This window comes from Hipposideros armiger, unplaced genomic scaffold, assembly GCF_001890085.2.
Source record: "Hipposideros armiger isolate ML-2016 unplaced genomic scaffold, ASM189008v1 scaffold_218, whole genome shotgun sequence".
NCBI lineage: Eukaryota > Metazoa > Chordata > Mammalia > Chiroptera > Hipposideridae > Hipposideros > Hipposideros armiger.
In genome coordinates this window covers 545,165-559,044 of record NW_017731568.1, presented here as the reverse complement: position 1 = coordinate 559,044, position 13,880 = coordinate 545,165, and the positions used below count along the sequence as shown (strand labels likewise).

The 13,880-nt window shown below is 34.6% G+C and overlaps 1 protein-coding gene across 2 annotated transcripts in view; it reads left to right on the top strand.

Annotated features, from left to right (window-relative positions):
• Positions 1 to 13,880, top strand: part of SCFD1 (sec1 family domain containing 1) — a 94,642-nt gene that overhangs the window by 54,200 nt on the left and 26,562 nt on the right. For both annotated transcript variants that reach the window (XM_019654285.1, XM_019654286.1), the window contains 3 exons: positions 5,441 to 5,537; positions 9,322 to 9,392; positions 11,548 to 11,627. In XM_019654285.1, the coding sequence (XP_019509830.1) occupies positions 5,441 to 5,537; positions 9,322 to 9,392; positions 11,548 to 11,627 (248 nt within the window). The remainder of the gene's footprint in view (positions 1 to 5,440; positions 5,538 to 9,321; positions 9,393 to 11,547; positions 11,628 to 13,880) is intronic.

Below are 13,880 nucleotides of genomic sequence, written 5' to 3'. Positions count from 1 at the left end.
GCACCTTTTCCGTCCACAATATTAACATGCTATTTTGTTATATTATAAAAAGCAACTGAGTTTTGGAGAATTCCATTCATCTTGCAGGCCACAAGGCATTCAATAATAGCAAGTAATTGTAAGGAGTTTATACTCTAGTGACATACCGGTAATACATACCACAGACTATTATAATATGGCATACAGGTTCTCCCACCTGAAGGATGTGATGTCCATATACCGCCCTGAAAAATGATAGGAACTAAACATATGAGGAAGAGAGAAAGAACAAGAAAGGTGAGGGTATAAATGATCTTCAACTTACTTATAGGTTATATCCTAAACGTATAAGTTTAAGTTCATTTTAGCTTAGGATGTACTTTCCTGTAGATATTATGTGATAGATAGCTCCCTGTCCTACAAACCCTATTTAAATTCATAATGTGGAATATTCCTAATGTTGTGTTGCAACAGAGAAGGGTTTATCATCATCCCCTCTCTCTCCTATGAGAAGTAGCGGGGAGAGGATATTTGCATTCTTAATATTAATAGTAAAAAGAAGTATAACTCATTTTTTCTTGCCTTTACTTTCACTGCTGACTAGTGTTAGGGGATAGAATTGGGGCTTGGAAAAGAGGGAAGGCTAAGAAATACTACTATAGACTTCGTCACCAACCAGTCACTGACTGAGGTGAAAAATGAGAATTGTAGCTAACAGTGAGTAGGGAGTCCCAGAATGGAGGTGTCTGTAGCTAGAATGGAAAGAGGAACAGTAAAAAGAAGGGAAAATACCCCTCAGTTGTCAGAAGGAAAAGAGAATTCATGTATGTCTGGTATGGGTCATAGGACAAATGGTCTTAGGTACTGATTTTCAAAAGGCAAAATTTGTATTACTACAGTTGACCCTTGAACAACAGTGGGTTAGGGGTACTATCCACCCCCAAGTTGAAATCAAAAATAACATTTTCGGTCTGTGGTTGGTTGAATCTATGGATGTGAAACCCGGGAAAATGGAGTGCCAACTTTATATTTATTGAATAAACTCTGGGTGTAAGTGGACCCACGCAGTTCAAACCCCTGTTGTTCAATGGTCAACTGTACTTGTACATTCCAGATGACTCTTAAGATTGTTCTGTTATTGTAAGGGAAGGGAAAAGCTGGTTTTTAAGAGTGCCCCTTCTCTTTTGTTTTTTTCAAACTCAGGCTGTCGCCAGTCAAAAAAGGCTGTATGTGTATGTGTGTGTGTATATATATAAAACGTTAACTTGATAGAAATGTTGAGGCAGTGTACTGAAAAGTGAAAAACGTCAGCCTGATTGTCCACTGATAACTTTGAAATTTTTAGAAAAACACTAGAATTTTTTAAAAATCAGAACCCTCCCCCCCTTTACAAAGCTCTTCTAAAGGGATTTTTGAGAAATTCTTGGCTCTCAGAATTTCTATTCACTAGATATAGTTTATATTCTATGCATAGTCCTTTGGTTTTCTATAAAATTTCCTTCTTATTGATTTTTTTCGTGGTATTTATTGCCGCTACCAGAAATCTGTTTATCTCTTCACCTTGTTACTTTGTTTTATATTTTTAACTTGTCTGTTTTCCATGTAACTCTTGTTATGCAAATTGTATTCTCCTTTGAACTCAGATTGTATAAAAATAATCAATCTTTAAGACCACAGAAATTGTTTCTTTTAATATTATCCCTTATTTCAAGAAATTGAGGAAGGATCTATAGATATTTTATCTCTGGCCAAAATACCTTTTTGCCACAAATACATAAATTATGTGTATTGCCAAAAAAAACCCAAACATGTACTAATTGACAAATACACTTTCTTTCATAAAGCATATACAAAGGAAGCAATAAATTGTACTTGAGGAAAATATAATTTTCCCTGCTCTTTGTGGGTGGTGTGCATTGGAGTCTGACCTGGATTTGAGTCTCCACTCTCTACTACTTCTACTCTGGTATACCTTGAATAAATCTATGTTTCTGTGTGTCCATTTCTTCATCTTTAAAAGAGACTAATAATTTCTAGCTCATAGTGTTATTTGGAGAATTAAAATGAGATCATCTAAGTTAGTAGTTTTTAAACACTGTTCTTTGGTACCCTAGAGCTCTGTAGAGACATTTAATGGGTCGCTTGTATCTATTTCATATTTAGGGTTCTGCAGAAGATTTGGTTTGAGAAAGAGGTCCTGAGGTTCTCTGTTTAAAAACATTTGAAAGCCATAGCTGTAAGTAAAGTGCCTTGTACATAATAGTTGCCGAACAGATAGTAGTTCTCTTGTGCAAGTTAGAAAATCTCTAACTCACGCCTTTCCCTCCTTCATGGACCTCCTCCCAATCTCTGTATTGAAATGCTAAATTACTTTTATTTAACTGCTTTATTAAGGTATAATTCACATACCATGTAATTCACCTATTTAAAATGTACAATTCAGGGTTTTTTAGTATATTCACAGAGTTGTGCAACCATAATCATAATGTAATTTTATTAATAAAACATTTTCATCACCTCCAAAAGAAACTCCCTACCCACTAACAATCAGACGAAATTGCTCTTAGATTTTGTTTCCATTGCTTATTAGAAGTTAAAATGTGAGTAAGTTAATACACGAAGAACAAAATGAATATAATGTCTGTACCTACATAAATCAGTGAAGACTTCGTTAGATTCCATTATGGCACTTAGCATACTTAATTTTATAAAATCACTAATGACTTGGTTCTTTACATTTTTCACTTCTAGAAGTTCATTAATCTACTTTCATGACTCTTAAAGATGACTACTTGGTCTGAATATGTCCCACTGTTAGCTTAGAAATTGAACAAATAGTTTGTCAAGTACATGTTATGAGCTAGGCGCTACGTTAGACTCTTAGGGTTAAACGATTGATCGACATACTCTAGGGAGTTTACATTTTTAGAAGGGTAGTATGTAAACAAAAGAGTAATACAGTGTGATTATTGTTATTATGGAGAGGTATGTAAAGTGCTATTGGTACATGTGTAAGAGTAATAAATTCTTCCAGCCAAGGAGGAGACTGGGGGAGGGGCACGAAGGGGAAAGAACAGAGACTGAAGAAAGAGTTGAAAAGAAGCAGGTCGCACTTGAAGAATAAGTAGAATTCACCAGGCAGGTGATGGAGGAGGAATGTATTCTAAAACAGCTAAGAATAGCCCGAGCCTAAGCCTAGAGGATTAAAAGCATACACAGTGTTTAATGAAAAGTCAGTGAGTTATTTGATGTGACTAGAGGAAACTGATCTTAGTGTATTGTAAAACTGAAAAGGTTGTGTGCAGTAGATAGTGAGGGCCTGAATGTCAGCTTGTTTAATCACATCCCACCCCCCTCAATTTCTGGCTTCAGTCTACAGAGAATTAGCCTTTCCCAATCTAATATTCACATTAGCATAGTTTGTACTACCATCATCTAGTTCCTCAGGAGTTATCTTTGACTTGTTTCATATCCATTCTTTCCATATCCATTCCCATGTTAAGTATTAAATATCTGTCTCTTCCTTTCCATCCCCACAGCCACTTCCACGGTCTCTTTCCTAAGACCTCTTTTGTGTTTTTTTCATCCATTTTTAATATTATATTTTAATGGATCTATTTTTAATATTATATTTTTCCATTCCTTGGATTTCACCTCACCTGTTTCGGTATTCAAAGTAGATTTACACAGTAGCTAAAATAGCTCCTATAACAGGGAGCTATAACAGGGAGTTTAATCTTATTAAGAGTTCAGTGATAAGGAAATTCTCCATGCGCTGATGTAGGATATATTGTTCAGTGAAAGCAAAGGACAGAAAAATATAGTATATTACATTTTGTGTCAGAAAATGGAGGGATAGTAGGATATAGACCCTATTTGCTTATGTTTGCATAGAGAAACTGAAAAACTATAGAAGAAATAAATATCTATAGGAATAGATGGAAATGGGGCGGAAGAGGACGGGGTGAGAACAGGCCTCAGTGTATACCTGTTTATGTTGTTTGGATTTTAAAACTGAATATGTCATCTATTTAAAACTCTGGCCTTGGGCCGGCCGAGTGGCGCGTTGGTTAAGAACTGGCTTGGGACGCCAGAGGGCCCCGGTTCGGATCCCACATATGAGGGCCAGAGACACTGCCCTCCACAGCTAAGATGCTGAACAACGCTCAACCTGGAGCTGAGCTGCCGTGAGTCGCCGGCGACGGCGTAGGCTGCAGCCCCTGTGGCAGTGGGTTGCCATGGGCTACCATATGTAGCCAGCAGCCGCCGTAAGCGGTCGTCCAGAAGCCGGCGACTGATCTGCCTCACCCAGGAAGAGCGTAATGATGGTGCCAACTTGGGCCAGTGAAGCAATGTCCTCCACAACTAGACTGAAGAACAAAAGGACAGCAACTTGTCTGTTCCTCTTCCCTCAATTCCCCAGCACTGTGCTCATCACCCCAATTCCCCAATAAAAATCTTTAAAAAAAAACAAAAAAAAACCTCTGGCCTTGTGTCCCCTGCAGGGGATTTAGGCGATGCTGACTGATTTCCTTGTGCCTCATATATAAAATCATTCCTTAGTCTACCATTCAGATTTCTCCAGTCTGATTATGCCTTCGTATGATACCTTTAATTCAAATGAATTACTTTCAAAACTCAAAATTCATCACTTCCTCCTCTACAATTGGTTAACTGTTTCATTCTGTCATCTTAGCTTAATTATGTTCTATGTTTATATTTTGGTTCTTTGTTGGTATCTCTAAGTATTGTAATTTATTTCATAAATGGTTACTCTACCCCCTTAGATTGTTAACACCTTCAATAAAAGGATGTTCTTTCTTTCTTATTAACTGAAGCATAATTTAATAGCTACTTGGTAATAATAATTCTCATTTACCTTGAAGGATCTTAACATGTTAATTTCACTTGGATAATTTTAATCAACAAATACTAAATTAGAAAAGATATTATACAGAAAAGATAAGTTTGTCTACTTTTTCATTATCTAAAACTTCGAAGTATTAAGTGAGAATATTAATGAGGAAAAAGTTTTATTTAAAAACTATTGATAATAATTAGGGTCACTTTCTGTCCATTTAAGGTGAAAATATGTGGATTTGTGCACTAAAAAAAGTAACCAGAACATGACCATTAATTTGAATGGAATACAATATTATTTGTATGCTAGTTACTAATTCGTACAATTGAGATTTGTATGATTTTTATCTTTGCTAATATAAATATGACATGCAGAATTAATTTTGAATTTATAAGTAAAATATGGTAAACAAAATAGTCAATCTATTGTTTTTTACATTAAGTGCATGATCAAAAGTAAAAAACTTTAAAATAAATTCTATTAGGAAATGAACATTTGTTTTTAAAATTGATCATAGAAAATAGTAACTTGTAAGCTGAGAAGCTCTTAGTATGTTTTTATTACTTGAGGTATTCTAATCTCATATTTATTTTGACACAGGCAAGAAAGCTAGATGTATATTTTGAATATGAAGAAAAAATAATGAGCAAAACTACTCTGGATAAATCTCTTCTAGATATAATATCAGACCCTGATGGTATGTACCATAAATTTGAGGTTAATGTAAATTTCACATCTTATGAATTCAGCATTTTCAATTTGAGTAAAATCTGAATAGAATTATTGTTTTTCTGACAATATATGCTAATAATGAGATAATTAAATGAGCTCTTTTCTGTTGAGAAGGTTGTAGCACAGCAGTTCAAAAAGTGGAAAAATGATTTGCATTTTATTTCATTGAACTTTTCTTTGATGGTATTTAAGTACTTTTTATATTCACTCATTTAAAGCAATACATCTGAAGCCCACTTTCTGCTGGTGCCAGGAATATTTGAAGGCATAACATTCAAAGCAGGTGTCTCTAAGTGATGTGCTTTCTAAGTACTTTGGTTTAACCCTAAAGAGTTTCTAAAAATGATGTATCTAAAACTGAATTCTATTTTAAATACTTAGGGACTTCACTTTAAAAGAAACTCTTTATGCAATCCCTTTATACTTTATATTTATCTAAATATTTGTATGTTCGATTTTCTTAAAACTATTTGTACTTGGAAAATGTAGTCTAATTATTACTGTCAATTATAATAATCATGGTATCTACATAGGGTTTTTGCTTCTAAAGATCTCTAAACTTTAGAGACTTATTGGTCTTTTCAGATTAGTTTTCAATTCAAATCTCAGCTGTTTTCCAAAATAAGTAAAAAGTACATAAGCCCTGTTCATCTTATATTTTGCACACAAGCTATTCAGCTGAATGATGATTTTTCTGGAGTTTGAGTTTTTATATGAGCTCTAGACTTTATTTCAAATTGGAAAATAATTTAAAAATACAAATTATTTGTAATTAAAGGTTCTGTTCATAAAAACATATGAGAAGCCATAAGTATTACTCACACTTTTAAAAAGCTAGATTTGTAGTGAGAACATAGAATTTTGAAGGTATGTGCAAAACATATATAAGTCTATTACTTCAGAGATTCCTTGTTATTTACAATTACTTTTGAGTAAAGAAAGCAAGTAAGTGTGTTGATGAAAAAAGCAAACAGAACCTTTCTTTTTCCTTTCCCCTTACTTTCTCAATCAATTTATTTTTAATGATGTTAAGTAAGGCAGAGCAAAGCAGGCATTTATACAAAGTCAGTCTGGTGTCACTTCAGCCCAGAACAAGAAGTCGGAACCTGAGCGGAATGAGACAGGCATCCAGGTGGGGGTAAGGGGAGGGTTGGTGATCAGCCTATGAAGTGTTGAAGTCAAAGTGAAATGAACAGTGTGTCCATTGTGGAAACTCTAACACGGGGGCGGGGGGTAAGCGTTCTAACAGATTGCTGTACAGGAGCAACCCAGCCTCAGCTCACATGGGGTGAGAAATATGGCCACGGATATGGGTGGGTCCATTATAGGCATCAGAGCCCAAGTGGAGTGAGAAAGCTTCCCTGCAGGCAAGGGGATGGCAGCAGAGATAGGATATTTGTTACATACAAGCGACTGGTTAAATTAGCAAATATATCAGATGATATAAAGAGATCCTGGTTTTCCATTGTTGAAGAAGGAGGTTATAAATATGGAAATGGAGAAAACTGGAATGACCCCTGTAATGTTGGATTGGAATTGGAAATATTGGTGTGGTATTTAGTGTTTTCACCATGTATTTGCCAGATAGAGAAATAAATATAGATACATGTGTGTACACATATGGGAGCAACAATACCCCAATAGTAAAGATTTTAGCTTATAGATACCATTTTACACCAGGACTCATTGGAGAAGTGGATGATTCCAGGGCTAAGGTAGGGAGAGAAAGTATAAAATGAGCCTGGAAACTCTGACCCGAAAGGAGAGAGCATTTACAGTAGCAACTTATGTGTTACAGGAGGATCCGGGCTGTAGCTATACAGGCTCTAGAGTACAGCTGTAAAGGATGCATTTTTACAATTTCCATTTGGTTGCCCTGTGATGAATGTCACTGTAAGCATCAGGATGCTCTACAGCCCTTACCATCGTATGACTTAAGAACCTTAGCAGAAGCTGGGGGCATTTATTAACGCTGCAGCAACTATAAAATGTTTCTCCTTGAAGAATAATGGAAACTATTCCTTCTTTAAGCAGAATAAGTGCCTACTATTAGAAAAGGCTATCCTAGATGCTAAGGATATTAAAAGCAACAGCAGGGACCCAAAGACCCCTTAAACTCTTTCTCTCCTGTCTTAGGAGCCATGGTCCCAAGGGCCTAGAGCAAGGCCTGTTGCTTTTTCTGTCTTTTTTCCTCTAGCTGCGTAGTCACAGTTGCAGGAAATGCACAGTGAAGCAGAGTAACTAAAGCCAAGCTTTTTAGCTGGAGCACCAGAAACAGAGGGCCAAGGGAACTGGGAAGTACCAGGGAGATTCCAGAGAGGAAGGCGCTTTGGAGAGCAACCCAGTAAAGTTGTTTATGAATTCCTGGGCTCACCCCTGAACTGCACGTATGTGAATCTGATCCCAAACAGCATTCCAAAGACTGAGAGGTGAAGGGCTAGATGACCTCTCAGTTCCCGTATTGGCCACTGGGCAGTAGACGGGTCCTAGCAGCACTGCAAAAGGTTTTGAAAGTAGAGTTAATGATTGAGCCACAACCCATAGGAAGGTGGGAGGAACTTTGGCCTGAACCCATCCCAGCTAATTACCTGCTAAAAGAAAAAAATACATATATCAGCTTTCTCCTGGGATTTAAACAAGATCCTGAATCTCATAACCTAATACTCAAAATGTCCAAGATACAATATTTATTTGTAAATATGGCAACTTGGGAGAATCGATCACTGGTCTTTATTACCATTTTGTGTCATCTGTAGGGAGTAAGGATAGTTTGAGAATGGGTGTCTGCATTCTAAATCATATAAAAAAAGTCGCTAGTTCATCAGTCATATTAAAAAAAATTCTCCTAGTTTTTATTCTATAATAAAATATAACAATTTTGAGTTCTTGAATATTAGGGCACAATTTGAAGTGAGAGTGCATATGATTTGTTGAGGAGTGAAACAGTTAAGCTATGACCTTTATCACTGTGTACCAAAGTACACCCAGTAGCATAGGGGAGAATAAATGAGTTTCTCTGGACAGTTTTTGGCTTTGGGTATTAGGAGTAGTAGCTCAAAGCACCTACTGCAAGCAGGAAATTTCTTTGAAGTATTACGTTTTATCTTAAAATAAAATTATATTTTATCTTAAAATACATTCTACATAATGCAGCATTGTTCGTTTTAATATAAATTTATTATTTCCCCAAATTTTGTGTAAGTACTATACCCTTCAGAAAGAAGAAACATAAGTATTTAGGTCATGACCCCAATTTATGAAGAATGACCTTAGGCCCATCTAGATGATTTATCCAGCAAGACTCCATAACCTAATACCTAGAGTGACCGTACAACCAGTTTCCCAGGACAGTCCCACATTCATGTCAGTTGTCCTTACATAATTATTACTAACATCCCTTTTCCATCTCAGTAGTATCGTTTTAGAATTGTATGATTATCCTGCCTATACCTTTTTCTCTTTCGGTGTTTATATCTAAAAGAACCTCAACATAATACACAGTTTGGAAGGTAGATTGGAGATACTTCCTATCCTATCCCTAAATCCCAAAGTATTTAATCTTTTTCCATATCTGCATTTTACATGTTGTAATTGTAGTGCCTGTAATCTTAAACCAGTTGAATCAAGGACTATATTTTGTCTAGTCACATTTATATATGCCTTGAATTTTGATATACTCATGAGTGTTGACTGAACGCCATCAGAATTATGAAGTGTTTTGTTTTGTTTTTCTGTTTTCCCCTTTGTAGCCGGAACTCCAGAAGATAAAATGAGGCTGTTTCTTATCTATTATATAAGCGCACAGCAAGCGCCTTCTGAGGTATGTCCTTTCTATTCAGTTATTGGGAGGAAGGGGAAATAACTTGTTTGTTTCAAAAACAGAAGTAAAAATTATTATGGCCAAATAACTACTTCATTCCTTTCTTTAAAAGAAAAAGTTTGTTAAGGCTGGTTCTGTTCACTGCTGAGTTTTATAGCAGTATTTATTGTCACCAAGAGAACTGTCCACTCATGAAGTGTCTGACCACTTTTAAGTTGTTGGGATGTGAACTGAATCCAAGTGGCCAAAACACTTATTTCTGGAAAGTAGCTATTCTGAGCTAAGGTAACTGAGTGTGCTATTCTTTTTGAAAGGTTGGTCTTAACATTTCTCATGTTGTGATGATCTTAATAGTTCCATTTCTTTAAGCTATAGCTACTGATAGTTATTTACTTTTCAAGGAATTTAATTTTTAACCTAAAGTAAAAGTTTGGTAATATTTTAAGATTGTGTTAAAACTGATGTCCATTATAGAATATAGAGGAATTGCTTGAAAACAAATATCCAATGTTCCAAAGTTCTGTAAATATTTAATAAGATCAAACTTCAGATTCATGTCATATGGTTCATATAAAAATGAAGTTGAGATACTTTTGTATTGCAATGAAATAACTACTTTATATCAGAATAAATTTCTAAGAATGATTAGAAAATGACATTTTCCTTCAGAAGATTTGTTTTATTGGAAGCATGAATTGTGGGTAATTTTGTTGTTTTCTTTTTCTGTAATAAGCCATCAGTTGCTTTTCAGGAAGATTTTTTTTTCCCCCCTTGGCCATCCTGCCACCTTTTGGCAGCTTAGGAGCAGCTCAGCTCAGGCCCATGTGGAAATCGAACCGGTGACCCTGTTGCTCACAGCTCGCACTCTTGAGCAAGCTCTCAACCAACTGAGCCACTTGGCCGGCCCGAAAAATATTTTTATGTATAGGAAATTAACAATGTGAAGGAAAACAGTGATTTTTGTACCAATCTTGTTGCTGGGTTAAAGACCTGTTAACTGTTTCTGATGTTAACTTAGTATAATTTTACTGGATAAGCAACAAGTATAAGAAACTTGGAGATGACATCTAGAATGATATGACTATTGTAAACTTCCTTTGCTGTTAGCATTTATTTTTTAATGTCTGATATATCGCAGGACTTCTTTTGGTCAAAAATCTTTGGCATGTTAAAACAGCAAACTGAACTAATTATTTGTTTTAGGTCAATTCTGCTTTATCCTAGGAATATATCTATTGATCTTTATTTTAATTCAGTCAGAAAGTATAGTTTTCTTTTTAGAAATATCTATCATTAATAAGGATGTACCTGTATCTTAGGGGATTCTAATAGCCTGTTTCTATTATCTTAAGAATATATGAATTTAAAACTTAATTCAAGGTTTTTGTTTTTTTTTAATGTGACCGCATTATTCTCATCTATTTTTGGTAAGGATTATGTCTTTTCATAAGTTTAAGTGATCATTAAGAGGCTTAAAGCAAATTATAACCACTGATATCAGATTAATAGGCCCAAAAATGCAAAGTAGTAAACATCTCTGGCTGAAGGTGCGCTTAAAAGTTTCTCTCTTACAAAATTTTTATGATGGAGTTACAATGATGATAGGCTCCTGTAAATTACACAGATTCAACTACAATAGACTTGCTCATCAGGAAATAAAAAGAGCAAGAAAGAAAAAACAATAGTTTAAAAAGTGTAAGACTTTTAGTTAATGACTTTGACCTCTAGAATGAAGGTGAGATGGGAAAACCTGAATCTGCCGTTCCCCTCAGTCAGTGTCATTCCCTGGTGTTTCTCATTTTGAAATATTCTTGGTCAAGCCAAACCTTTCATTTGATGCTTATCCCAAGGGAAGGCCATCTATTTCAACAGTGGAGAACAAAAATGACTCTATGGGACTTACTGGGGATTACAAAATACTGTGCTTTATAGGTGATTTGGGAGCCCGTCCAAGGTAATTTTCATTATACGTCATTTTTGTCTCAGGTGCTCACTTAGATACCCACTTAAGATACAACCCCACTGTACTTGGGTCCCTCAAATTTAAACTCATGCCTTTGGTCTAACTCTTTGAATAATCATATGACAACAAACAAAATAGTCTTCTCTTTCATGAAAGTAAAATTTTTGTCATATCATTCTTTGTTTATTTCAGGCTGATTTGGAACAATACAAGAAAGCTTTAACTGATGCAGGATGCAACCTTAATCCCTTACAATATATCAAACAGTGGAAGTAAGTTTTATTTTCTTTATAATTTTTATCATTTAAGAGAGTACAATGGAAATTGAGTTCCAAATAATATTTTTCTTTATTTAATGATATAAATATTTTCTTATCTGGCCCACCCTATCCACAACTTAAAATTACATAAAATAGTGATGACTTTCTTTCCTAGACATGTTTATATTTTCTTCACTGATAAAATAAGAAAGTCAAAGGGGGTGAAGTTTTGGGTCAAATGTCTCAAAAACATTAAAAGAAAATTTTAATTACACTAGAAATCGGAGAAATGCAGATTAACATAATGCAAAGATTTAGAAAATATGATGCCAAGGATACAAGCATATTAATTGGTACATTTATACTCTGCTATTAGAAATGTAAATTGTTGCAATTTTGCTGGGTGGTATAAAAGGGCTTGGTTTTGTTTTGTTTAATAAAATGCCTTTGACCTAGCACTTCTAAGAATTTATCCCAAAGAAGTATTTGGAGTTGTAAAATCTTAGAAGCAATTGTAATAATGAAATTTTGAAAACCAACCTAAATGCCCAACAATAGGATTGGTAAATGAATTATGGCGTTTCCGTAAGATAGAATACAATTTGTCATTAAGAGTCATGTTGTAGAGACTTATTTAATGACAGTGGGAAGTGTCCATGTTACACTGTAAAGTGAAAAAAGTAGTTTACCACACTATTCCTTCATTTTTGTGATAAATATTTCCTTTGTCTGTGTGCCTAGGGACTTTTCTAGGCATCATGAATACAATAGTGAACATGCTATGGAAGGTGCATACTGGCATAAAATTTACATTTGTGTTGTGGGAACCATAAATCAACAAATAAGCTAGCAAATGAATAGAATGATATTAAGCCATATTAAGTGACATAATGCAAACAAAACTGAGTAATAAGATCTTAACTTGGGGGTGATAGTTAAATTTGTTGAGGAGATGGGACAGTCTATGGGTAGGTAATACTTGAGCCAAAACTGAGATGACATTTTTTACAGTATGATCCCTATTATCTATTCATTTATCCGTGTGTATGCATGCATTGTGTATGAATGTACACATATATACATATAATTACATAGGTGAAATGACACACCTAAATGTTAATAGTGACCTACTTTGGTAGAATTTTTTCCTTTTGGGTATTTATCTTTATTTTCCAAATTTTCTACAACAAATGTTACTTTCAAAACATTTCTTAAAACAATCATTTTAAGACTACAAGATTGAATACACTTTCTGATCTCAGCTGTTTCAAAAATATGTGTAGATAGAGAAATATGCGAAGTTGTTAACAGTAGTTATCTGAGTTGTGAGTTTGAGTGCTTTTTATTATCTATAATTTCATTTGTTTTTTCAAATTTTCTTTTATTTGACTGTGTTTTTGTAATAAAAAAATATTCACTATGGAGTAGATCTTTATTCAGTAAACTACTTTCACTTTAAAAAAATATTCAACAAACCCTTTCTAAAAAAAGAGAAACTGAAAACTGTCTTTTCTAATTTTTATAATATATACACTTCTACATTTGGCTGTGTGGCATGTGTCATTGTTTTTCAATTATGACTTATGTGGGAACTCCTCAATCAAACATTTTGTGTTATAAGAGGAGAGAGAATCTTGGGCATCATCTTATATGGTTACAAAACCTTTAATTTCTAGTTTGTAACTTTCTTTTTCCAATTATAAGAGTTATACCAGTTTGTTGAAGAAAATTTTAGAAAACACAGGTATAAAGAAAGTAAAAATTTAACCTGTAATCTCACCATCCAGAGTCTGTAAGAAAACATTAGTGTATATCCTTTCATATGCATATTGCATATATTTTTTAAAACTGAGAAATCATTATTATAGTTTTTTTTGCTATTTATATATTTTAACATTTGTATTTCTTTTTTTTTCAATTACAGTTGACATTCAATATTATATTAGTTTCATGTGTACAGCATAGTGACTTCACATTTATATAACGTATGAAGTGATCCCTCCCATAAGTCTAGTACCCACCTGGCACAATACATAATTATTAAAGTATTATTATTTTTATTTTTTTATTATAAAGATTTTTATTGGGGAATTGGAGGGATGGGAACAGTGCTGGGGAATTGGGGAAGGGGAACAGACAAGTTGCTGTTGTTTTGTTCTTCAGTCTAGTTGTGGAGGACGTTGCTTAACTGGCCCAAGTTGGCACCATCATTACGCTCTTCCTGGGTGAGGCAGATTAGTTGCCGGCTTCTGGACGGCCGCTCAC